Below are 27,875 nucleotides of genomic sequence, written 5' to 3'. Positions count from 1 at the left end.
GTGAATAGCTTTATTAAACAAAATTAGTGTTTTATTTGTAGAACAGTAAGTACATGTATTATACATGATAATGTAAAAGTAAACTAATATAGTTTAGAAGTTCATGTCGCTGGATTTTGCTTTGCCTGGTGGCCTGGTCATTAACGATTTTGATCGAGGAATGCCCGTCAAGCTTTGGGTCTGCAACAAAATGGACACATGTTCAAATATTGTGTTTTCGACACCTAGAAAACAATGTTTTCTATTCATCTATCATTGGAAATCATAAACAGTTGTTAGTGGGAATGTAAACTTCTACAATTCGTGAGTCGCCCTCCAAGTGAAATGTATAAAATCCCCTAAAGAAAGTACATATTTGTTATTTTTAAATGTATTTTACCTGGAGCCACGACTTGGTCTACGTTTAGTGGTTAAACGATCTCAGAGGGGTTGTTAACAGTCCAAGTGTTAATTATTTATGCAAATTTGGTGTCGATACGTGTCTCGTTGTATCGGTATGTAGATCAACGCACTCTTTCACAAAATAAACAAAAAAAATTCGCTTGTCAAAACATTTTTATTGGAAGCATTTCACGCATGTCTTGCCACACCGACAGGTGCGTGCTTGAGCCCTGAAATGAATGAACTGACTGATGATAACCGATGATAACGAACGACCAAAAAAAACACGACTGGCTCAGTACGGTACTCTCAAATTTCTAAAAATCTTAAGTACAATACGTGCACTACTGTATGTAGATGTATTTAAGTATTAAATTGTCTTTTTGTTTACATTTTAAAGTTTGCAGAATAATAGACTTTACTGCCCAAAATAGCTTCACTCTATTTCATGCAAATCCAACCGAGAAAAATTGTATTTGACAAACTTATCTAGATTTTAGTACTTACTCAGTAATACTCATGTGAATAAAACGCGTCCGCTATAACAAACAATGTAAGAAATAGCCATATCTGTCGGCAAATATTGCACGTTTTTATTCTAAATCTTAAGGAAAATTATAACTAATTTAGTGATTCGTGATGGGAAAAATAAACTGTTAAATGGAGATAATAATGTGAAAGTTATGAATAAGTGAGATAAATACTGAAAACCAATTTTCCATTAAAGATATTAAATCAAGAGTAGTATTTGAAGTGAATTATGTAACGTTAGTTGCATTCTATACCAGACCTACACACAGTAGTGGAATATCAATAATGAAAACATTTTTATTTTTGTTAAATACAAATAAGATACCTACGTCAAAAGGATGAGGCTAAGGAACAATTAATTTATATGGTTGTTTTTTAAATATGAGTAAACAATCTTTTTTTGTACCTAATACTCAACAGTAAATTATGATTAGAAAGAAAATATAATTAGATACTCTGGATGAAACTTACATGTGTAGTTTGGGTTGTATCTAAAGTTATAAAAATCAAGTATTAGAAATATGAATATAGGCAACCAAATATACTTATTAATCTCTTATTTAAAATAAGAGAAAATATTATTCAAAAAAATTGACATAAAATTGTGATCTATTCTTCAGGATCATCTTATTATTATATGAATTTATTTTACTCGGACCTTTATTTAATATTTATATAAATATAAGGTACGAAAAGTTAAATTTTAGAATAACATTTCTGTGATTTTTTAATAGCTATTTGTGCAATAAGTTAAGAAATGTAATTTTTTTCCGTATTAGGCAAGGGATTTTTTATCGAGGCGATAGCCGAGATCAAAACATGCCGTGTACGGAAAAAAATCGATTTCCTATGTGATTTTTTCTACTGAAGTTTGGAAAATAAATTAAATTTGGATATTTTTAATATTCAATTAATTTAGTTAATTAAAAAGCGGAATCATCTGCTTTCGTTACTATAGAGAAACAATTTTGTTTATAAAAGTGTCAGAATTTGAGAATTTTCTCCTGTGTGAACAGATTTTGATAAATGTCACAACTTGTCAAAACGAAACGTCAAGCTAATTTTAGACATATTAAGCGATTTGGGACCTTTAAGGGACTCGTCGAACAAAAAAACGTTGTATTCAACTCGTTCGTGTGTAAATTGGACCTTTTTGGCACTCGTTTCACTCGCATTTTAAACTGGCCCACTCATGCCAAAAAAAGCCCAATTTACACACGAACTCGTTAAATAAACTACTATTGTGAAGGCGTTTAAGTTGTTTGCTTGAGTAAATTTAAGAAAATTCTACTAAAATATCTGATATAATGCATTCATTTTTGTAATGAGGAACTCACTGGAACTTTTTTTTTTGTTCGATTTTATACAAAATATATGAAAATTAGACAGTTGGCAATGATTTAAATTGTCATATTATTGTCACTGCCAAAATGAATGAATTTCCAAAACGGAGTAAAGCATCAATAAGTAAGCAGACGAACCAGCACATTTTAAGGCTTTCAACAAAATAAAAGAAATTACTCATGGAGATAATGAAAACGCAAGTACGAAAAGTACAAAATTGTAGAAGCAGTGGTGGATGTTTTTTCGGTAAATTCTAATCTAAAATAAAACTCTCCCAAGTGCTGTACAGGCTTCAGTCCCAGAAGTATGTTCAAAATTTTAGATGAAGGACAAGGACAAGGCTTATGGGAAACTTTATTAGGTATTGTTAATTTGCAAAATTCAAAATTATTTCATTGTTACGTAGGTTCAACTGCCTTTTCGTATTTGTTTAGTGCAACTTTGCTTTTTTTCAAAATACATAATTAAACAAATTTAATTTCACTAAGCTTTGATTGGGATCAGTTTTGACAGGACAAATGACGTGACCCATAACCTAACTTTTTAAAAGCCCAAATTCGCGGTAAAAAGATGTGTTCACAAGACAAAAGTTACTAAATTTAGTAACTTTAGTTCGTCATTACAAAAATGAATGCATTATACAATTAAATCGTTTGAAATTGAAAAATATGCAAAACAGGCCGAAAAGTAACAGTGCACGAATATTGAACAATGTTTTTCGTGTTAGTTTAACCAAAGTCTTACAAAAAACATAAATTTTGAGGTTATCTTTGACAGATTTCAAGTTACGTAGGTATCTCAGGAAACGATCAAAATTGAACTTTCAGTGTTGAAATATTATTTCCGCCCTTGTTAGGAAATATTCTACTTTTTCTAACTCAAATTAATATTCAAATACATATGTTAGTTTTCCAAACTCTAGTAGAAAAAAACATTTACCTACTACGAAGTTCTCATCACAAATGACCGCCAATCTGCTATGCTTCTTCAAAATATTTGTATGGAATTGAAAGTTTCTAAGAGATTCAGACCAGATTCAAAAATGCAATATGCAATAAGTAGATCTAAAACATCGCACAACAAACAAGAACAAACGTTCATTTACCAATGGCTTTACTCGATGACAGAAATATCTTAGTTTGAATAAGATTACTTTTGAGAAAGTTGACATTTACTGTAAAAAGTTAATCCTAAAATTAATTTTTGTAACAAATTTATAAGCGTAGCGATGAAAAATTAACTTTTCTCGAAACATTAAAATATGTTGGTAGATTTATGGAATCTCTCTGTACTTGCTGTTTCTGACAACTGATCTATTTGTCGATATAATAGTAATTGATATATGTTGGTGATGCAGAAGTTAGTAGATGTTTTGAGTCAAAGTAAGTGATGAAATTAAAAAGAAGTACATATTACTTTAAGATTTCTCCCTTTGATTGTTGCATTCATGAAAGAAAATAATTTAATAATAACAATACGGACGCCCAAATACTATGAAGCACTATCACAATTCAAGTTAAGCACCCTTGGACGTGGTAAAATAAATGATGATATAAAAAAAGGTATGTACCCCATTTTACAATAATTCTAACTTCTCCATTGAGTGAAATTAGCGATGGTGCCGTTGACAATTGAAATTAGTAAGTACAAGTAATAATTTATACATAACCCCGGCATGTTCGAATTATTTATCGGATTATTGTGCTTGTAAGTATGGAAAAAAACTGTTCTGTTGTCTGCTAATTTGCGGTGTTTGCAGTTCATTATAGCTTGTAAGCGCATGTTATTAGCATTCGAACGGTCCATTTGAACATTATATTGCTCAGTGGATACGTTCGGAGGCCTTACCTTGCTAAAAATAAGGTTAGCAATGCGATTTTAGTGTTACATTTCTCATTAGAGCTGTTAGTCACAGTTATTAAAACATAATGCCGTAATAGTTGAAGTAAAAAAAATTTACCAATATGGAAGAACGGAAAAAGCCGTAACATGTAAACTTCCGCTTCTGTCAAATCTTTATGCACAAGTTGTAGGTATTTACATATTTGCCTTTATTAAAGAAATAAATAGTTACCTCCAAGTTTCTTGGAGTGTGATATTCGGAAACGTTCCTTCTCAAACCATTGTTATACGAACTGTATCTCGTTCTAGTCGAGGATAACATTAACGTGTCTTGTCTGTTTTTTCTGCGGCCACAGAACAACGCCCTGAACGTAGTTCTGTATTTTTTCGACAGAATGCAATACATTATGAAATTGGTTGCCGCGTTTACCGTTACCAGAAAGTTAAATATGTTGCCCAGAGCTGCAAGGAAACGGTTCGTTATCGTTCTGTATTGCCCGCAATTGGAGCTGATTACCGCGGTGGATGTGCTCCGTGGCCAAGTCTTTCGGCTCGTAGAAGTTGCTATAGATCAGGAAGGAAGCGGTCGGCGTTTGGCAGATTAAAAATAGAAACACCACGCCAATTAACATCACGGTTATGCGGTTTTCGTTGGACATCGAAACGGTTTCCTGTAATAAAAACCGAAATCAATTCAGTAAGCCGTCAATACGGGAGCGGTGCCGGACGGGGAGGGAGCACCAGTACTGTTAATTTCGAGACTTCGTAAACAACGCTCAAATTACATTTCGCAGGTACTTTGTGCAGAAGGTGCTTGCCAAAGGCTTTCTGCAGGGGTGGTGGAAAGGCGAAAGGGTAACTACTTCATAGATGACGAAATTTTCTCACCACCTCACCTCGACAACAACAATCTCGCCAAATTTTTATTTTTAAACAGGTTGTTACATGATTTTCAACTACATTTGAAATATCATTGCACAGAAGTGAATTAGGCTGCTACGGAGAAATAAAAATCTGAAATTTTAGAATGTGTGTCAGGGTATATGGGGACGTAACTAGGTATAGTTGTCAGGTCTTTGCTCCGCCCCCAGGTACTCCCCATTTTTAACACCGGAAGATTTTCAAAATATTAAAATTTTGAAAAATCAGGGTAATTGTTCACTTTAACTACTTCTGGAATTTTCGCGTTTTTTCTGGCTAGACAGCCTCAGGACGTCCTCCTAGATCGTTTCCCACCAGTCAAACCTTGTGCAAATGAAAATTTTCCTTACCCTTTAGTTATACTAAGACTTGGCGCGACCTTGACGCGACCTTGAAACATAACAAGAGAGAAAAAAAAGGCATTTGCACAAGGTTTGAATGGTGGGACACGATCTAGGAGGACGCCCTGAGACTGTCTAGCCAGAAAAAACGCGAAAATTCCAGAAGTAGTTAAAGTGAACAATTACCAAAATCAGTTCTAGTATTGTACTAGAGTTTAGAATAGCTTTCATGAGTCATCCAGTATTTGTTTCGAAAATGACATTCAGTTATCAAAAAGAAGACTAGTCGTATTTTTTTTACTTGATTTTGATGAAGCCTTCATTAGAGGAGATGAAAGTCTGGGTTTATTTTTGTATTTATGATAGATAATTAAATTAAGTCGTAACTTTGTTTAAAATACCGTCAGCGTAGCAGAAAATAAATAAGAATGTATTTAAATATACAAATGTCTATAAAAGAACGTATATCAAGAGTTCTGTGGAATTCGAATATATTTAGGTAATTTTTGCTGCTCTGTAGCATAATGTGGTATCAAATAGAAAAACAGAGGTTATGTAAGTTCATTAATGATAGATTTTTTAATAAAGACTGTAATAAGATGAAAAGTAATTAGAATATTGAAAAGTAATAGAATATACCACAAGCAAAACAACTAAAGCTACGGTTTCTTAGAGAAGTAGGCCGCGCACAACTCACGGTAAGTCGTGCGCTGCGCACAACCGCGTAAATCTAATCAGTTGATACTGATGGAAGCGTTTTCTTAGAAAAAGCCAACAATGCGTTCAGCTGAACTTTTTCTAAGAAAACGCTTCCATCAGTATCAACTGATTAGATTTACACGGTTGTGCGCAGCGCGCGACTTACCGTGAGTTGTGCGCGGCGTACTTCTCTAAGAAACCGTAGCTTTAGACGTCGAACTCACAACTGACGCTAAGATTTAATCATTTTATTCATTTTACATTTGACTGTTGACATCTGATTTGACAGCTTTTTAACGGCTCGACATAGTTCGACACAATAAAATTTTAGAGCTGCACAATTCCACAGGACTCTTGATATAAGTACGGCGCGATCAATTAAAAAATAAATCGAGTCGGCGTGTTGCCTATGGCAACCCATGCTATAGCATAGGCTCCAAAGCAAACTCGATTTATTTTTTAAATGATCGCTCGGTATGTTCTTTTAGAGACACTTTGTATTTCCAACAAAAATTATGTTCTCATTCACAAAATTTAAAATTTTTGAGAAAGTCTAAAAAATAAAACATGTCATCCTTTGATAAAATTTTTATGTTAGGATTTGGAGATAGTGTTATTGTTAATAACCTAAATAAGATTTTACTAAGGTAAATTAAAAACAATAAATACAAATAAATGTAAAAAAATGGTTTAGAGTAAACATTGTTCTCCTTCTTGTTAGCAAGAATAAAACCTAACAACGACAACTTTGTTTTATTTAATTTATTTTGACATTCGACATCTGAATTCGATAAACGGGCAACCCAGTATAAAACTTAAAATGTAAAATGCCAATATAATAAAAAAAAATGTATAGTCACTTGGTATTATCTCTACTAATAATACAAGTAATTCAGAGTGAAAAAAAAATCTAAATAATTTGTATATGTGGAACGGCGTGATGGATTTCCTTGAATTTTGAATTAAATAATGAATTTTGCGTGTACAATATTTTTTTACATAAAAATCCCCTGATACCACTACCATAACTTTGTCATAAGATCTTTTAAAGTTATTCTGAAAAGTCGATGTTTTGGAACTCATTAAATTTAATGAATATTAAAAAAATGGGTTTATACAGTACAAAGTGATCAAAAAGAAAACAAATCAGAGCAGGTGTTGTAAATTGTCGGTCATGTCATAAGGGAATTCTATACAAATAAGTGTTCAAGGCATGGGACAGTTTGTGGTCTCAAACGCTACTTTATAATAAATCATATACAGAGTGTCCCCAAAAAAAAAGACGAGTCCATAGCTCCCTTATTTATCGGAGGATTTCAATTATCTATACACCAAATTAAATGGTTGCTAATAGGCTATAAAATAGCCTAATAAATTCAAGTATAGCCCTATGGGCTTCAAGGGTAAACTGTCAAAATATTTTTTTTCAAATAGGATTACATACCTTTTATTAGTAATTCTGATAGAGATTTTAATTCTGAAAACAACAGTGTATCACAAGTATAACTTCACATTAAAAAAAATAACACTAACTTTTGAAACAAATGACGAGCATCAAGCGAAAAGCTATCAAAATGCACTGCGTTACAGTGTAATAACCAAATTAAGGTAGCTGGAAAAACAAATGACAAATAATAACATGTGGGATTGCGCAGATATGCCGCCAATGTTTAGCGCAAAATGGAACATAGACGATAGTAGCGTTTTTTACATTTTTTTTTTGTGAATTTTTGGTATTTAAGTGTATATTTGTGATACATTCTTGTTTTCAGAATATAAATCTCTATCAGAATTAGTACAAAAAAATATGTATTCCCATTTAAAAAAAAATATTTTGACAGTTTACCCTGGAAGCCCATAGGGCTATATTTGAATTTATTAGGCTATTTTGTAGCCTATTAACAACTATTTAATTTGGTGTACAGATAATTAAAATCTTCCGATAAATAACGGAGTTACGGACTCGTCTTCTTTTTTGGGGACACCCTGTATAATGAATTTTGATAATGATAATGGAAAAAATTTATAAAATAAACAAGAGCAACATCTTACATTCGTAAGAATGGGTAATTTACCAGGTTTATTGCTAAACGCGACGCCACTGGTAAGGAGACTTTGCGGTGAACTGTCAAACAAACGTCAATTTTAAAGCAACCTTAAAAAAAGTTTTCGATTTCGGCAAAGTTCACGGACGTCTGTATTTGTAAGGAAGAATTATCCCAGTGGTAAAATGGGTTTTACAATAATTGAAGATAAAACATTAGTTATTAAAAATGATTGTGTTAATTTATATGTATGTAATAGATTTTTCGAGAGGCAGGCAACCAATAAAACGACTATGTATAGCAAGTATACACATGTGTACGATCAAGCTAAAAAAAGACGTTTCGATAAAATAAAAGATGAGGTAGCACTCTTGATTTATTTTCTCGTTGATCACCTTGTATAAACTCACAAAACAAATGGCAAACATCTCTTCACAACACAAGCGGAACATCCAAGCTACTGACATATCCAATACTCCATTAGGCATTAGTTAAATCTCCATCTACGTATTATTACTTAAATTTTCAAAATTTCAGGTCATATACCTAACTTTATAAAAATGGTACTTGCATCGTACTATCGCGGCCAAAATACTTTGGTCGTTAATGTGACATAAATGACATTCAATTGTAAAGCAAACTTTAGGATGTTTAACCTTATTTTTTACTACTGTCAAAATTATTTTAATCCATCAGTGTCATACGGGTGGGGTAAATCCCAGCTGCGGAGGCAGGGTTCAAAAGCAACCTTCAGAAGCAAGTAAGACGATTCTATATTTATCAAAAACTGAAGGTGCCATATTTTTGACAAGAATAATTTGAAATTGTCATGTATATTGACATTAATACTTGATTTACATTTGAACTGTCAAAAAGTGACGACCAAAGTATTTTGGCCGCGATAGTACTAGGTGACGCCATGTCTTCCTTTCGTATTAAATAGAAATGTTTTGGTCTGGGGTGAGAATTCCAATAAGTCAAATAACATTTCAATCCACAGGGGCAGTATTTTTTTGTCACTTCAAAAAAATCTCTGTAAACCATCTTTTACTGTCATTATGACTGACATTCAAAAATTAAACTTTTCTGTATCAGTTAGGCAGTCACAGTTTTTGAACTTTAAGTTTTGAGTTAATTGCGCTGGAGGGCCAGTTTCACCAACGCCAGTTAAAGTTAACTGTAGTTTAAAATGCTTCGTTACCTATTGTTATAACAATGTTTTCGTATATTTTAATCTGTAAATTTAACTCACGTTGGTGAAACCGGCTTTGACTGTACATAATTAAATTATCGCTTTGATATGTTGCCTACCCGTTATTATGCCACAAATTACAATTTTTGAATGCAAATATGTAAGTCAAAAAGGCAAAAACGTAACAAGAGTAAAAATGAGGTTATTAACGTAAAGGTTGTTTTAGAGTTTACGAGTAGGTATATTATGCATTGACAATACTGCCCGAAATTTTAATTCCGCAAATGTACATATTTCAGAAAATTTGATTATGATTTCCGGATTCTGACAGTATGTATTTGAATTTTATCTGTCACGAAAGTTTGTAGGAATCCATTTTTCCCAAAAACATTCATTCAATAATTTACAAAGAAATAGGTACTACATATATTTTTTTTAATTTAACTATCGTCTACCATTTTTAATTAGTTAAAAAAAAGACGTTTCAGAATGACATGGAAAGATTCAACGAAAAAATTGCGGTAGTGGTACCGGCGATTTTGACATGTGATTTTGACATTAGAAAACATTTTTATAAAAGAACAACACTTTGTTCGGTACCTCCCTAGAAAGTGAGTCTGTATCCATAGTTACCAGTGGTTAAAGGATTCTCTTTCGTTCACTTCACTTTCGCTCATCGTTTTTCGCTCACTCTCTTTCACTTACTAGTTTTCATTCACTCCTAATTTTTTTCAATTCTTTGTGATAACGTAATTGTGATTTTTTAGGCAACATTTGGTAATTCGCGGTACTTACCTCTTCCAGGACATCATCAGGAACATATAACTTTTCATTATCCACACAATCTCCACAACGTGCCCACAACCACTTTATTGACTTTACAGAACTTTGTTTTTTTTTTTTCCATAGCAACAGATCCGTCCAAAAATGTGATTTATTTTTATTTAATTTTTTCAATACAAAGTTACAGACTCCGGGGGTCATTCACGAAACCCGGTAAGGCTCGATAAGCCATGACAAATGATACTGTTGAAGCATTGTATTTGTATTTTGCCGTTTCGTTAACGATTTGCAAATTATCTGAGTTTCGTAAATCTACCCCTCACAATTTCTAAGGAGGTATCGAATAACACCAAATACAGCACTCGAGAATAAGGCCGCTTTCGCTTTGCCTTCCTCATTCTTACTGTAAATAACTACATATTTTCCATGTCGTTCATTTCGAATGTTTCTTGAACTTTTTTCTCAAACGGCCAAGCAAAACATATACGAGTATAGTGTTCCCATTTCTAATTTGGTTTTACTATCAGCCCTGTTGTCAGGGAGTTAAATACCCCGACAATAGGCAACTACCGCCATAAATCCTAGGACTGTAAAAGAAGGTCTGTTGTCTGACCAGGTTACAATATCTTCACTATTGCCAAAACCACAACTGCAGCCCTTAATAATTACAATTGCACTACCATAAAACCAAATTATAAATGGGAAAACTATACCTACATATATTTTATTCAGCGAAATCCATCAAGCCGTTCTAGAGAAATAAATGTGTTAATTTTTTCACTCTCCTTTTTAGAGCTAATATTTCTCCAACTAGAAGTCAAAGCAACTTATAAAAAACAACAAAAGAATTTTTGTTTTTAATTTTAATTATGTACCTATACAAGCATTTTCAGCTTAACCCATCTGATTTTAAATTTAAAAAAAATCATATTCTTTTTTCAAATTCTGAATAAAGTGGTAGTAAAATGATTAAAATTTGATTTATTAAATTACATCGTTACGTACCGTGCGCTTCTATTTTTGTACGTAGAAAATAACAGTTTCATCGACCTCATTAAGCTGCTTACTTTACGACGGCAACTAAAATTTCGGGCTAATAGAACAAATTTAGCCTCAAATTTTGATCTCGATCCGCGTTTCGCCAAACTCCGAGCTCGGAGATTTATCAAGACCAAATCTCTCGATTAACAGTACTGCGACACCCTTCTCCACTCCTTTTCGTTCTTACCTGAGAATTGGTCATCTTCTTGCGTCTATTCTGCGACTTGTACACGGCGTGGACTAAGAAACAGTTAAAAGTGGCAATGAGGATCAAGGGGATTAACGCGAAGCCCAGGGCGGAGAACCAGGACATGAACGTTGAGTAGGCTCTGTTCTTTCCCAAATTCGTCAGCTCTGTATCAACCGTGAACTTCTTCAAACAACAGGTGTCATTGTCGGAAGTGTCATTTGTAGTTAACAATTTACCAGTGGCGGCAGTAGTGTTTGCGTTTTGTCCTTTAAGCGAGTTTTCTACACGTTCCTTCGACACTTCACTTTTAGTGTTAACTTGTCCTTCTATAAGATTAGTTTTATAACTTTTGGGGTTGGTCTTGTTAAGCATCGAGGGGTAAACGGGAACGTAGATGATATGAGGATGAGATGTGCAATTAACGGGTAGAAGTTTGTCGATTGCAGGTTTTACTTTAGAGTAGATTTCTTTTACCAACTTGTCGTTAGAGTCGTCCTCGTCATCGTGTTGGAGATTGGTCACTACTATGTTATGATTTGACAGGTGATGAAGGGTGACATTGTGGGAACATTTACCAGACATGTGTTGCATGGTCTTTAGTTCTTCTGGAGTGCAGTTGCGGATGCACTTTTCGTTTATGGCCAGCTCGTACTCGAACGTGGTCGACAGCGTGCTCAGAATGCAGAAAACGGTGATCCCCGTTATGATGATTTTCGCTCTGTTCTCGGTGCACAGGACTTTACCCTTGATGGGGTGACAGACCGCTATGTACCGCTCCAAAGTGAACGATACCGTCAACCACACCGATGCGCTGCCTAAAAATAAAACACCAATTCATCGACTGACCTATCGAAGGGCGTCTTCGAGCGTTAGTCACGAATGGGACACCTGCGTCAAAACCCATTTTGAAAATGATGCACACTTCATTAGTATTATGTGAAATGCAAACCTGGCACCGGTCCAGCGGATTTGCTCGAATAAAATTCAACACTGACAGCTAGTAGGAATGTTTATAGATAATTAACAAATCACTCTGTTAAATCAACTTTTTTCTGCAATACACGAACCAACTGTGCTTTAGGGAGCTTTAAAAAACAAGTCGCGACGCTAATGTCACCTTGACTCGCACATTCGAAGAATGCCCGTGCGTTGTGGTAGAATTAGAATTTTATTGACCGTGGAAATGGATCGAAATTAATTTCGAACAGCAAATTATCAGGTGGGTGTTGATTGCTTACTTGCAGAATCACACAGCCAGTGAGTTAGGCCGGAAAATCTCCAATAGAGTTCGTATTTTCTGTCGTGAATGTTCTTGTAGACCCCGAACGACAGGAAGAAGACAAACAACAAATAAATAATGTCGGCGACTGCCAGAGCAGTTAGGTAAATATTCGTTGAACACCTCATTCGTTTCCTGGAATAAATTCGGACAAATTAGTTTATAACAATCATCAGATGATAACATGTCTATCATGTACATTGGAATTTTTACCGTTTGTTTTGACCCCGGCGCCTGTTGAGGCTTTTAGAGAATATGACTTTTCTGTCATTACACAAAATTGAAAACAATTAAGCCAACACATTTTTCTAAAAATGTTTATTAGCCTGATAGATTAGCGTTGATATACATGACGGTCGTTAAAAATCTGAAATGTAGTTGAGGAATGAGTTATGCATAGACATTTTTACTCGTTCGCTATGTGAACGCGAACTGGGCTATTTCAAACACTTCAGCTGTCAAGAGTACAGAAAATATCTGAAATCGTAGGATAATTTAGAATTGCGTTTTCACTTTCACTTTACTACAATCTAAATTTTTGAGGGATTCTTGGTACATACATATTTTGTTTGTAAAATAACAAGATCTAATTTTTTCATCGGATACATTTTTCAATTTTACGAAAACTTTTTGCTTTGACAATTTTACAAGTTGAATTTAGGCATTTTTATTCTGGTTAGGCACGAGGGTTCAACCTTTGAATAAAAATGCCCAGATATCAACGAGTAAAATTCTCTAAAGCAAAAATGTTTAAGTGAAAATTGGGAAATTTGTCTGATATAAAAAATTTGGTCGTGTTATTTTTGGCAAGATTAATTCCAGAATACAAACTTTAACGTTAGGTAATTATTTATTTATGATACGTTATTAAAAACACAATTATTAAAAACAATTTGAGAATCTGACAGGAGTAGCATGCAATTTTAACCACTTTTGACAGCTGACAGAGTTGTAGGACGTTTTTATCGCGATAAACATTTTTGATTGGCTGAACACTCACATTTGATGTATGTGTTTAAAATTTTATTAAAAGAAAATATTTTAACTAAGGCGTGTAAAAACACTATTTTTCAATTGAAACTAAACTAAAGCATAGAGTATTTTAACATATTTACTCTCAATCCTTGATTATAATTTTAATAAACAGCTAAATAAATTAAGTGATTGGATATTTCCATAATTTTAAGTTTACTCAGTTTCATTAGAGATATGCAGTTTATTGCTTAATATTTATCCTTTTTTACTTCATTATAAAGGCTTTATAAAAGTACATAAAACATAAGAGTACACAATTGAAAAATGATGTTCACTTTTCCATTTTTCTTAATTTTCATAATACATAAATATTCAATTACGTTGGACGTTAGACGACATACTTTTTAGCCAAAAACTACATGATTATTAAAGACCTTATTAATCCAAAGATACATACAGGTGTATGTAACAGAGCTTGATAAACAAAAAAAGATAAAAGAAACGTTTTTTCTATTTGAATTTTTTACGAAAAAGAGTTTCAAATTGATTTAAAATTTGGAATAAACTAGCCATCAAAATGTATATCCGCTTATAGGTAAGGGCGAAAATTTTCTGTTGTGATGGAATCGGAGTCTTGTCAAAAAAGTTACATTGTTATAGAAAATGGTAAAGTACCTGAAATGTAGGTGTTCTGTTAGAAGTAAGGCCGGCCTGAGAAATGACATTTGGTGGGGGAAATCTGCGAGGACAAAATATTCCTGTGGCGTGGCAAAATAATCAAAACCGGTCACAGTAGAGAATAGCGGTCACAGTGACAATTAGCTGATTTTTAATCTGCTGAGGACCTCTATTTTACGAAAGATGGACTCGTCCGACTGTTTTCCGTCTACGCACACCCCCACCAACTGTCATATCTCAGGCCGGCCATACCTACTCTAACTACATTTCTTTTTGTTAGGAAAACGCTGTTGCTGAAAAAGTTCAGAGTCAAAAAACCTAAAACCTGCACTACATGAAAATACCATCCAATAACACATTGTTCCATATTACATTATGTCGAAGCTTTAGCAGTTAAAACATAAACAAAGTGTTGATAATTTAGAGGGGAGTTTGGTGTTGAATACTGAATTTGAATTGATGCACTTCTATGATTCAGTTTGTCTTCTTGTCATGCTGTCGGGACTGTAGAGGCCTTTATCTATTACTATAATCATAAGCAGAAACCGAAGACCGGCATTAGGGTCTGAACTTGGTGTCTAAATACGTTCCAGGGCCAGGACCAGCTGCTCATCATCTTGATTTGCTATTCGATTCCGTATGTGTTGAATCCCTTAGAAATGAGCCTCAGACTATCATGAATAAGCGAAAAATGTTTATCTTACGAAATTTACAAGAGTAATGGGCAATAAATGTATCAATGACTATATGTAATTACCTTAACACAAGATATTTATAATAAAATAATTAAGAAAGTACGTATATAATAATCAGCTCAAGTCAGTTATGCTCAGTATAGCGCTGAGGAACAAATATGTATGTGTAAAAAAGTGCACATTTATTTTTTATTTTTTCTGTATTGTGTTCGCAAGGTTCATTATGAAATTCACATGGGTGTCGAAACAGTTTCTTTCAATGCGGAACACTTTACGTTGTAAGAATGGTAACTTTGAGTTGCTTTAAAATGTCAGATAATAAATACAAACATTCAAACATAATCTCAAAATCTTGTAGTAAGATGTAATACACTCACATTTAGTAACATTTCATTATTGTTCATTAGTAAATGTTTGTTTTGTAAATTGTTGTAAATTAGTTAAAATAAAAATAAACGGCACCTCTAAACAAGGAACTTTTTTTTTTAATCTTGTCTTAAGACTAAATTAATAGCTAGTTTGCATACATTAATTGAAAAATGAAATAGTAAATAGTTATACAGTAATCCCTCAAGAGGTTATGATCATAACAAATTATTTATTTTCGTTGTAAGATATACAGTGTGGAAACTTTGACTGGAATAAAATTCATAACTTGGACATACGCGATTTTTGTAAAAAATCCCGAAGCAGGTCAATTTTTCTTTTTCCTCGCCTACATTTTGGCGCATATGGTTTTTGCATTTGCTCCCGGAAGTGTGCCACCACCCCTAACTTTTTTTTTCAAATGTAAGGGTAAGTATGCCAAGTCACACCTCGTTTGAAAAGCTCCGTCGCAAGGAATACAACGCACTATTTGTTTCCTGAATATTTTCAAAACCTACGTGCAACGTGAACACGTTGGAGGTGTACATTTCGTATCTTACAGTAACTTTTTTCAAAAGCCTTGATTACCTTTTGCCTAAGCAAGATTGAGACACAATACCGGAACTTGGGTCATGTAAGGGTTGTGCGCAGACAGCGAGAACCCACTGTTGGAGAGGATACTAGGCTAAACGTGTTATTAAATATTCATTTATAATACCACGAGTAGTCCAAATTATGTCGATTATTTTTCAAACTGGTCACGAATTATCAATTGTGCTTGGGAATGAATCCACGAGTGCGTCAGCACGAGTGAGATTCGCAAGCACAATTGAATGAGTGAAACCAGTTTGAAAAATAGTCTACATAATTTGGACTACGAATTGTATTCGGAGGACTATTCCATGAACCAACTTTGGCAATTTGGCAGCAAATCGGAAGAAGAAATTAACGCAGAAATCGAGGAAAATGTTTCCAACAACACAAAAAAGACACGTGAGTCCATTTGGAAGCAATTCTCAAGGCTGCATTCATTTGTTAAAAATTATCGCTGGGATCACTAGTGGTATTACCGATACAATTTCCACAAGTGGGAATATTCGGTCCAATTTTTTGAAACCATGGTAACAAATGTGTAAAATTGTGTTTTTATTGGTCCATTTTTAACAAATTACAGGTGAAGGGAATAGTCAGTTGTAATACGACGAGTAGTCAATGTTATGCCGATTTTTTGTGGTGGTGTTACAAATGTCAACGGCTGCATAACATTGACTACGAATCGTATTTGGAGGACTATTTAATGAATCATATTCCTAAAATTTTTTTCAGTGTTTCAAATTGTACACTTCAATTTGTTAGAAAATAATATTTTTGTGTTCGTTTTTCGCTGCAAAAAAATTTTTTAATGAAGATTTTCATTTGTTTAAAATATTCACTTCGATTACTACAGGGTCATTATAAATGATTGTCCCATCGCAGTTGGCGTTGAAAACCCACACAAATTTTGGATGTGCCGCAGCCTCGCAACGTTAGCCAAACTAGTACACTTGATTTCCACTACCGCCAGGAGCGCAACCTATCGGCGATACTAGTCTCACTCATTTTATAAGGCTTGCGGCACATTAAACCCTGTCGCCAACGCCAACTGCGATGGGACAATCATTTATAATAACCCTGTAGTATGTACGCTGATATTTGTACTAGTCCAATATCCGCTGCAATTCTTTTGTAACCGTGGAAATCACTAAAATTAAGTTTGTTTCATTGGTTGATGAACATTAAGTGACAGAAGAATTAAATAGTCAGTTATAATACCACGAGTAGTCAAAGATTGTCGAATATTTTTGTGGTGGTATCACGAATGGTCATTCGCTTTATGAAAACCATGAGTGCGTAGCACGAATGGTGTTCAAAAGCGTAATGACCATGAGTAATACCATCGGAAAAATATTCTACTATCTTTGACTACGAGTTGTATTCAACAGACTATTCAATTCACCTGTTATTTTTCAAGTATTAACCAATAAAATAGCAGATATTTACTTTCGTAGCCTAGCAATAGAAAATTCCAGCGAATATTCATTCCACTAGTGAAAATATAACTGACTATTCCACTAGTAGTCGAGATGAATATTTTAAACAAACCTTGATTATTATTTTTATTCAAGGAAATTATTACTTTCTTACAAAGTTAACTGAACAATGAAATCATGTGTAACGCAGATTTGCGAAATAGCTTTGAAAATTTTTATTTTAATCATTGATTTGGTTCATTGAATAGTCAAGAAAATCCGGTGACTCCAGCCCCGCAACTGGCCCGTGACAACGATATCAACTACTGTCCTGAAAATGCTTAGATCTCCAAAATTGCATCCTTACAAAATGCAGATGGTCCAAAATTAGTTTAGGACCGCCGAATCCAATTTTTCGAGCAAATGATGAACCTGATTAATAGCGCCGTTATGTTACTGGGCTGACCATACTCAGTTCCTGCAAAAACTCAATATACAGACTGGGATAATAGGAATAGGTGATCGAATATTGGAACAAGTATTCTTGGATAGTAATCTTGATGGAGCATTAGCTGCCTTATTTCCAAATCCGTTAGATCCAGATTTACCCCCTGAAAGAATATGGAGAACTCCACCCCATTATGCTGTGATCGTTCGTAGATATTTAGACAAAGTTTTTCCCAATCGATGGATTGGACGAAGAGGCAAATTGAATGGCCGGCAAGATCTCCGGATCTTACTCCCCTCGACTTTTTTTATGGGAATATTTCAAAAGTAAGGTCTATGTAACAAAACCGAACAATATTGAGGACCTTAAGCAACGTATTAGTCATGAAATTATGCAAATGACACCGAAAATGCTACAAAACGTAAGGGATGCATGTTACTACCAATTTGCCAAGAAAGAAACGGTGTTCATTTTGAACATTTGTTGCATTAAATATCTAGTATTCAACTTATAAAATTGGTTTTTATTTTTTTAGCACGTAGGCTTTGAAAATATTCAGGAAACAAATAGTGCCTTTGTCTTCCTTGCAAAGTGGCCTTTCAAATGAGGTGTCATTTGCCATACTCTTACATTTGAAAAAAAGTTAGGGGTGGTTGCGCACTTCCAAGAGCAGATATGCTAAAACCATATACATACGCCAAAATGTGGGCAAGGAAAAACAAAAATTGACTTGTTTCGGGATTTTTTGCAAAAATAGCCTAGGTCCAAGTTATGAATTTTATTCCAGTTAAAGTTTCCACACTGCATTTTATGTTCCACACTGAAACGTTTTACTTTTTGTTTATCTTGTTACTAATTTAAAAAACATGTCAAAACGTTATTTAATTAATTGCGGAAATCAGTTTTGCAGATAAATTGGGATCTTATACAGAATGTCCCAGAACTGCCTCCCCAAAGAAAAAAAGGGCGTATTTAGGTAAATGTGATGATCTGAATTTTAAAGAAAAAAGCGTCCTATCTCAAGCGATAATCGTAAAAAACATCCTAAACTTGACCAATCAGAGTTGAGCACCATCAAGGTAGGATGACCGCAATTTTGCGTTTTCAGGATTTCGAAGTTCTTTATCTGATTATTTCCTTCATATGTTTAGCAACCAATTGCGTGACAAATATTGACCAATCAAAACGAGAAAACAAAAAATAACCCGATAAAATTTCTCTAAAATGCACTGTGCAATAATCGGATAAAAAATGTCGGCACCTGATTTTTTTTTTAATAATAGTAGTTTATTTGACGAGTTTGTGTGTAAATTGAGCCTTTTTTGGCACTCGCGTTTTAAAGGCCCACGAGTGCCAAAAAAGGCCCAATTTACACACGAACTTGACGGTTCGTTTTGACAAGTTGTGACATTTATCAAAATCCGTTCACATAGGAGAAAATTCTCAAATTCTGACAGTGTCGAACAAAAACTTATTTTGAATAATGAAAATTGGAAATCATGCGTTTGTTTTCATTCTATTCGGGAAATAATCAGCCGTATATCCCTCGTGCAAAATTTTAATATCGGCAAATTTTTTGCTAATGAACTCAAACATCCATAAATTATTCGGTCAGGAGACCAATTATTATCAAATAAAAGCCCTCGACTTCGTCTCGTACTCTTATTTGATAATAATTGGTCTTCTGACCTCATTTATGGATGTTTTCGTTCATTAGTAAAAACTTTTCCGATAAAAAATTTTGCACTTGGGATATAATATGTAATTATTAAAATCTCCATAACTTTTCGTTGATATCAATAATTATTTTTGCTGTCTAGCAACCTGTCCGATTTTTTAGTAATACCTGAGGACGAGCTTCTGCGATTGGTGAAATTGAAAACTTTATGTGAGTTGCAGGAAAATTTATTTTAGTCATCTTGGAGTCTTTTTTACTATCTATGGAGAGACAGTTCTGAGACAGGCTGTATTTACTTAGTTTAATATTTTAATGATTTTTTGAAATCCTGATGTTTGTTTAGTCCGTCTTATAATAGGTGTACAGCCGGTATTTTTAAAAGTACCCACAATTTGAGATCCTCAGATCACGTCACTTCTTTGAGTCAAAACAGAACTTTCACGTTGATAAATTACTTAAAAATCAGCATAATTTAAACAAACTCGATGAAATTAAACCAAAAACAGAAGAACATCTTCTTTTATTAACAGAATTACAGAGATATACAGTAGTCGTCAAATAATGACAAGAATGAGGCAACACCAAATTAATAAAAATTCTTTATTGTTTATTAAAATGTTACGATTTAGAAGTAATGCCGAAATTTAACTTCTCTCCTTGACTCACTTTTAAGAGAAGCCAATACATACTCGTAATTTCAAAATATTCATTGCGAGTTTGAGGAGCTATAACTTTTTACTGGTTTATACGCCTTAATTAGCTTATTTTGGATTAAAAACTTTTGCATTTTAAAACTTACTCCTATCAACTACACGAGTTTATCGTATCAGTTTACTTGCTTATAATCGTAAAGTACTCTAGAGTGAGTAACATCATTTTCTTTATTCTGTACTAGTCTAATTTACCAAAATCTGCATAACAGTAATACATCCACCGGCAGAAAAAGCGGAACACCAAATCTATCGTTGCAGTGTGTGGTTGCTCTTTTTCGACCAGATCTACGTCGTCTTGTGAACTGATCAGTCTCTTGAAACCTCTAACAGCTCTGTGACCAGTAGTACTAAGAGCAGCCCCAATAGCATTAGTTAATGCTCGGGCAATATTTACACCAGCTATAGGCATTTTTTACGTTCTGCACGTAAATTAAACGTTAACAACAATAAAAAATTACAAAAGTTATCAAAAGATACAAAATCTAACCAGGTTGCTTGATTATTATAAATACGATAAATCTAAGAAAAGAAGATTTTTAAGCAGGAAATTTGTTTTTATGCGAAAATAGCGTATGTTAATGCTTAAAGTTATGTTTGCTATCAACGCCTCCTGTTCAAAATACATCAAAATAGGTATTATTCCGCTTTTTGCCGGCGATGATTTCGTCTTTCATTACTACGTGTATACATATTAATATTATGTATGTCGACAACGTCTAAATATTTTAGACTACAACATCTGGACAAACCTCAAAAGGACGAGGCAACGAAAAGAACTACATTTAGTGATCCATTATGTATATCACTCTAATCGTCAGTCTTTTCGAACTGTACAGTATTTTTAGCTCTCAACTTGCTCCAAACTTTACTCTTTTGATCTTACAGATATGTCTCTAACAACCAATAAAAAAACTAGCAATATGTAAGAGCTTCTGATGTATCTGTTGCGAGACAGTTTTAGGATCTGACGAAAAATTGAAATTAACAATAAAATTAGATTAGTTTTTTCCTATTTAAAAATTGCATTAAGTACTTATCAAAATTTTTGAAAACCAAGCAATTTAAAAAAGTTTTTAAAATGACGTAATTTTAGATACCACAATTATTAAACAATAGGTAAGCATGTCGATCCCAAAATACATACGAATTCAAATCCGTGGATAACTCGATCACAAATTAATTTGATCGCTCGATATAAGGTAATCAAGAAGGACTGTTTGAGTTGGTATAATACTGAATTTGATTTTTAAATGGTAGATATAACTGAAGGAACTTCCACTTCTTAATGACTTGACACTGACAGCCGCATCATTGACATTACTCCCAATATGCTGTATTTCAATTTTAATTTCATTTTACCGTTAATTTTTACTATCATAACTTACCATTTTGTCGCTGTTAATGTTACGTCAGATATCTGTCAAATAAATCAACAAAACATATGCGGTTGCAGTTTTGCAAATAGCCGAATAATAGTTATTTATGATGTAAGTGTTAAAAGTGAGATTTTATTTTGTAAGTGGGGTAGATTGGGAAACGAGCGCAGCGAGTTGACCAACCCCACGAACAAAATAAAATCACTTTTAACACGTCCATCATACATCTATTTATACAACTGGTTTGCATTGCATTAAAAAACGCAGTCGTATTTTTGATGTTTATTTTAATTTCTGCGGCAAAAATCAGGTACCTAGTCTTGTATTGACATTTGTTTATTAGAAACGTCAAAAAGTTTTCATTCGTTTTGTAAAACACTTTCAATTCCACATTATTGCATTCGCAAACATGGAATGCAAAGAAAACGACGTTAACGATGCCGATATCGACGACAGATTTCCCGCAGATATTGAAGAAGCGGCAAATACAGCCACTTAAAAGTTAAAAGTTTTTTTTTTACTAGTGTTAAAAATACTTTTAACACGGTAACTTATAAAGAGCAATTTTTAATCAAATTAGCTTCCACTAAAAACGTCACTTTTAATGTCAGTTGTATAAAAAACATTTTTTGTAATTTGCCTCCATTTTGATTCTCTAATAGACATATTAACGAATGCGACGTCATCATCTGGGATGTCCTTATAACCATTATTTCACGGAACATTTTACGAAAATTTTTAGGTTGGCAAAGCTTGATCCGTCATGCGTGTCAGTTTAAATTACAAAATGTGCAAAGAATTATTTATCAGGATTTATCAGGCAACAAATTCGCGACCGTATTTTTGGCAGTTTCACGTATTTCAGCGGGCGTACATGAAAGATCATTTTCCATATTCGTGTTTTGTGACAGAATTTGGATAAAACAAAAGGCGACTTTGAAGACTTGATCAAATTTTCACTTTTAAAATTAAGACATTACCAACCGCCACAAAAATCCCTAAATCGAGGAAAGTAAACATTTTTGTTTACAAACGGCTTAAAAAGGGCAAATTACAAAAAATGGTATAAAAAACTCGTTTCATAAGACCTTGAAGCATTCATTCTTTAAAATAACTCATGACTACGCCACTCGTTTTTTAATCTTGAATTCGTGCTTCAAGACTGGTCTTATGAAACTTGTCTTTTAATATACTATTTCTTGATTGTACGTATTGTAACTCAAACAGTGCTTAATCACGTTGTACAAAAAGCAAAGTGACAGTACTAAGAGCACACACTTTAATACAATATGATAAATAAACAAAAAAAAAAAAACTAAGGGCTGCTATGGAAAATAAAATTTCTAAAAGCGTGTGGCGTAGCTTCAGTCATATTAACAGAAATGATGTTTTGCTGAAAAAAAAAGGTTGTCGTCATTGGTGAACCCAGTCGCAGTCATCATTTTCATCATTCTCATTTCGACAATGTGATTCTGTCCCGTATACTTTGCATTCTCCTGTGAAAACCATTTTTTAAATCAAATTCACGTAAATGTCAAAATTGACAAGTGGCAGTTAATTAAGTTACTCAGCACATTTTCAAAAATGTTCTTTTCTATACCTGTTCCTTTATATATCTTTTTTGTTGATCACATTATATTATTAAACACACATTTTTTGTCACAGCTGTAAATATTGTAAGTACTTATTAACATATTTCATTAGTTGACAACCAATCAAGATTTTTTGTGAATTTGAGTATTTCTGCTAATTATCTGCCACTGAAAAGGAAGAAAATAAACGCAAGTTGTATGTGACATGGTCTATCACTTTGTACAACATACAAAAATTGGGTACTTTAACACGTAAATGTTGCAAAAGATAAAACTGCAGGTGAAATGTTTACAGTTACAAAGGAGATTTTAGGAATAAAACAGTCGTAGTTACGATGTTCCTTTTTCATACTTATTGGGAGCTGCAAACATGTATTTAGGAATATCAATGTCTACCACGTTTCCAAAAAAAATCAAAATAGATTCATCCTTTATTATCTGACATAAAATTATCTCATGTTACCAGAAAAAAAACAGCAGACAGGATAATAAAAACGTGTGTTATTTACTACTTCCTTATTTTATATAAATAGAAGAACTTGAACGTAACTAGACTGCTATTTGATTAAGACAGAGCATCACCAAGTGGTAGTTTGTTGAGTGGTGATCTTGGATGCCGCAATTACTTAAACGTTATTCACGTAGTATTTACTTTATTACCGCAACTGCGCATGATTTACGCAGTTGTTTTATGAATATTCAATTACCTTCGGCGACTTTTATTAGACTTATTTTCTCACTGATAGCCACCCAAATAGAAACAATTTTCCTTTCAGTGCACAACCTGTCAGGCGCGAAAATCCCATTGCCACTTGGCTTTGTTGACGTGGTTATTTACAGAATTTAAATAGTGTCCATAAGTTATGCTCTGCCACTTGCAAATACCGAATGACTAGAATTGGATAGGTTCCCGGAGTATTAAAACAGAATCCTTGTTGTGGCGCTATCAATTACGTTTCATTTCTTTGATGTCGAAACCATTATCATCGTCACCAATGGTATTTCTATTAATAAATATCGACACACCCACGCGATTTGGTCCTGATTATGCAAAATTTTGACCACTAGGATGTTCGCACCAACAAATTATTATCACACCAAATAGGAAGTTCATAATTATTGGTCTCCAATTGTTCCCTACTGATAATTGCTCTATTTATAGACCCAATTCGCATTTACCGCAAAGGAAACAGGTTTTTGGACACTTTAATCGCTAACAAATCTTTACAATTACTTCAAGCTTTTGGTTACAGCACTAAAGAGCGAAGGTGTTTGATGGGTTGCGCAATTCTTTTGCTAAAGACAATATTGGGCAACGTTTATTTACATTCGTAGTAGTTGTAATGATTAATTATTGTCGAAGTATGTAGTATATTGTATCCTTCAAATTAAAAATATTACGCAGAGTAAATATCACGATATACAGAAATAATCATTATTTTATGAGAAAAATAAATTCGGATTTATTGCCATTTTTATGTGCACTTAAAGATCGAATTTAGGAAGTCTACAGAGTCGAATGTAAGTTTCTAATTGCTGTTCATTGTTATGCTCAGAGATTAATGAGTTTTTCGGAGGTATAAAATGTTTTAATGTCGCTTTGAAAAACGGCGCAAAATTTCGGTATAACTGTCATTAATCGGAAACTGTAGTTCAGTGTTTTCACCGAAGTACCTTGCAGAACTGACCATTTCGAGTGTGCCAGAAGAAGAAATGTGTTCAAAATAAACAATGAACTCACGGTGGTTTATAAATTACAGATTTGTTTGATGCGCGAACAAACCTCGTGAGTACCACCACAGTGATCGTGTTCCCTCCGACCCCGATGCACACCATGATGGGGACGAACACCCTCTGGATCCAAAATCTGGTGGACTCCAGGAACAAAGCGGACGGGTCTTCGTTGGCATCATCCATCGTGGAGTCTGCAAACACGCCACATCAATTTCCTTTTCCCGGATGAGCACCCGAAGAGCGTACGCAACACAACAGAACCGCACTTTGTTGTCGAAATCGCGAAATGTGACGTTAGGACGGCAAATCGAACTGAAAATCCGCCAAGAAAGGTGTTTAGCCGAGGTGGTATACGGAGTGCAGTTACTAAAATTAAATCTGCTCTACTCTAGTCGCACTGTTTACAGTCGTCAAAAACAAATCATTTGGGATTATTTTTGGGATATTTTTGAAAAAGTTGTCAACCTCTCTTTGGACGATCCGAGATCACAACGGCACCCCGATTCGACGTCGACGCACCTGTTCTTCGTCGGAACAGCCCTTTCGCGTCAATCTCGTCCGATTCGAATTTCACCCTGACGCCATTTTTTCAGGAATCAATCGCGATTATGAAATGTGAAACCTTTAACACGAAATAATTGTTTATGTGCCGTAAAGTTTTACTGTTATGGGGCAGAATCGATTTGGCCGGGGATCAACTTGAATTTAAATTGATTTATTTAGCCTTTAGGGAGCAGCCGAAAGGAGTACCCGCACCTGTTTTCGTCAAATTAAAATCTTCTTTTGTACCGAAACGTGTCCAAACACCGAAATCGTCGATTTTCTCGATTAACATTGATTTTCATGTCCGGCCGACATCGTCCACCACCAGAAGCGTCAGAAGGAAATTAACGTTTCGAATTTTAGCGCGCCATTATTTCTCAATTAAGCACAAGCAACCTTCGCACGTGTTAATGCAAGATGTTTGTACTCACAATCACAATTTTTCTTCGACAACACTAATCATTCTTTTAGACAGTAGCTTCACAGGGGGGAAAACAACACGAACATTTTTCTACTTCAAAACGAGCACCACTCTTTCAAGTATCACCATGGTTAGACATTTCAATCTGAAACAAAACAATTAATTCGAGATTTAAGATAGGAGTGCACGTTTGAACTACACTAATGAGCCCGTTTTTCCCATAACTACTATTTTATTTCGTATTTTCCTCCGCATTTTTTTCTTATGGAAAAGTCAGGGCTTGTCAGGTAAACACTCCCATTTAATAAATTCGCTCGTAATCTGTTACTGCTGATAAAAACCTACGCCTTAATAACTTTCGTAAATTCGTAGGTGGGTAAATGATATTTTTGCAACATCATTATGGTACTTCAGTTCAATGTTAATAATACTGGTGGCTCTGTGTCCACCGCAAAACGGGACAATCGAGTGGTTTTACCTTGTTTTTTTCTAACCGTTGATTTTTTCAGCAGCATCCACACAGTTTACTACAGTTCCGATAGAAATCGATCACTATTCACTGTTTCACAGATGACGAAATGTCATTACCGATGTCACATCGCAGCTTAGGGAATCCTAAGTTCGCTGATTCCGGCACACAACTGAAGGAACAACATTCAGCATGCTTGCAGTAGCTTGGACAGTCAGAGACAATTTAAATATAGACCAATGCTAAATTATTATTGGACACCTTTGGTGAGTTCCTATTCTAAACTCATTAGTACAGGATCGAAGAGTTTACCATGTGTATCTCTGTGCACTTTAAAAGTTTGCGTAAATATTTAACATTTTCCTTGGCACTAACATCTAATAGCAAAATTGTTATAAACAAATAAAAATACCTGGCTGGTACACTTCAAATTTATTTTATTGGACCCGACCTGCGAGTGTTCCAAACACCAACAACATACGCTTTTAGAGAAAATTTATTTTCAGATCGACAATTTGCCAACCGGAATAGCGGAAATAGAAGTGGACTGCAACACTATAAACGTTACACAATTAATTATTGTTAATGTCTTCGTATATGGCTTGCTACGTCTCCAAAAGGCTCGACGACGCTCGATCTTGAATTAATGTTAACAACAAGATTTTTTCCTTTCACGGTCGCAAATTTAAAACGCCCAAATTAGCTCCATTGCTTACCGGTCCAAAGTGTTGTTCACCCCCTAACAAAATTTAAGTCAACTGCCATCAGAGTTCAATACAGTTATAATTATTTTTTTAATTAAAATTTTTAACCGGCTGAGGAGGTGACTTTTGTTGCGCGTGTTAATCGTGGTGTTAATATATATTATGTGGCTTCACACGTGTATTAGTGATTGCATAATGGACAAGAGGAATAATAAAATTTTGGTTTATTATGACAGTATGCCCGCGAGGCTTAATGTGTTTTGCGTTTTGCTTACAATAAAGCAACGTTAAAATCAAAATTAACCACAATGTAATTTGAATACCTCATTCATAAATATAAATAGATTTAATGTAGTTCGCAATATTTATAATCATAACATGATAAAAATATTAACTACTATTTTTAATACATGGCCATTACGCCTCTGACGTACGCAAAATATGTCTAATTGAATTTTGTAGTGTTCCTTGAATTCCAGAAATAGATCATCTTACTTTTAATACGGTCACAATTGGGAAAGGTTGAAATAAATGTTGGAATCAACAGACATTTAAATAAATATAAAGTAATGTGTTTGCCTAGGAAACAACAGATTCAAGGGAACTGATCGTATTTAAGTTGTTTAAATTTAAACTCAGTTAAAGCAGAATAGCAGTAATTCATTAACAAGGTATGTGATACAGTTGGTACAAACCTCGAAGCCGAGAATAAATGATTTTTAATAAAAGTGAATAAAACCTCCATTAAATTTGTAATGATTGCGATCTGGCCTAGTCAAAATCAGCCGCAAGATGTGTAATTGCATAAACAATTTTTCTGTGTTTTATTTCCGTTAATTATGATGATTTATGGGAAAAACTTACATTTGGGCACTGCATAAAATC

General features: G+C 34.1%; 1 protein-coding gene across 5 annotated transcripts; it reads right to left on the bottom strand.

Annotated features, from left to right (window-relative positions):
* Positions 1-5: 5 nt before the first annotated feature.
* On the bottom strand, positions 6-26,771 carry Proc-R (Proctolin receptor). 5 transcript variants are annotated; one of them, XM_069038905.1, is made up of 9 exons: positions 26,296-26,770; positions 25,828-25,962; positions 24,903-25,044; positions 12,549-12,724; positions 11,308-12,125; positions 4,616-4,769; positions 4,331-4,560; positions 889-920; positions 6-180 (listed from the first exon to the last, which is right to left on the bottom strand). In XM_069038905.1, the coding sequence occupies exons 3-9, from the start codon at positions 25,034-25,036 to the stop codon at positions 168-170; spliced, it is 1,557 nt and encodes a 518-aa protein (XP_068895006.1). In that variant the 5' UTR covers positions 25,037-25,044; positions 25,828-25,962; positions 26,296-26,770; the 3' UTR covers positions 6-167. The 5 variants fall into 5 exon arrangements, with proteins under 5 accessions (XP_068895006.1, XP_068895016.1, XP_068895026.1 ...); XM_069038915.1 differs by lacking the exon at positions 889-920 and having other exon boundaries at positions 11,308-11,834; positions 11,886-12,125; positions 26,296-26,769; XM_069038925.1 differs by lacking the exon at positions 889-920 and having other exon boundaries at positions 11,308-11,636; positions 11,886-12,125; positions 26,296-26,768.
* Between the last annotated feature and the right edge of the window lie 1,104 nt (positions 26,772-27,875).

Source organism: Tenebrio molitor, chromosome 1 (assembly GCF_963966145.1).
Source record: "Tenebrio molitor chromosome 1, icTenMoli1.1, whole genome shotgun sequence".
Classification (NCBI taxonomy): Eukaryota; Metazoa; Arthropoda; class Insecta; order Coleoptera; family Tenebrionidae; genus Tenebrio; species Tenebrio molitor.
This window is presented reverse-complemented; position numbering and strand designations above follow the sequence as displayed.

What these genes read in the sequence shown, in the direction of transcription:
- Proc-R (XM_069038885.1), bottom strand. Translation starts at nt 25,036, where the DNA reads ATGGATGATGCCAACGAAGACCCGTCCGCTTTGTTCCTGGAGTCCACC. An exon ending in ACTGTGGTGGTACTCACGAG is followed by an intron (nt 12,725 to 24,902) that starts GTTTGTTCGCGC and finishes AATTTATTCCAG; the next exon opens with GAAACGAATGAGGTGTTCAA. An exon ending in AGAAGATGACCAATTCTCAG is followed by an intron (nt 4,770 to 11,307) that starts GTAAGAACGAAA and finishes TTTTTATTACAG; the next exon opens with GAAACCGTTTCGATGTCCAA.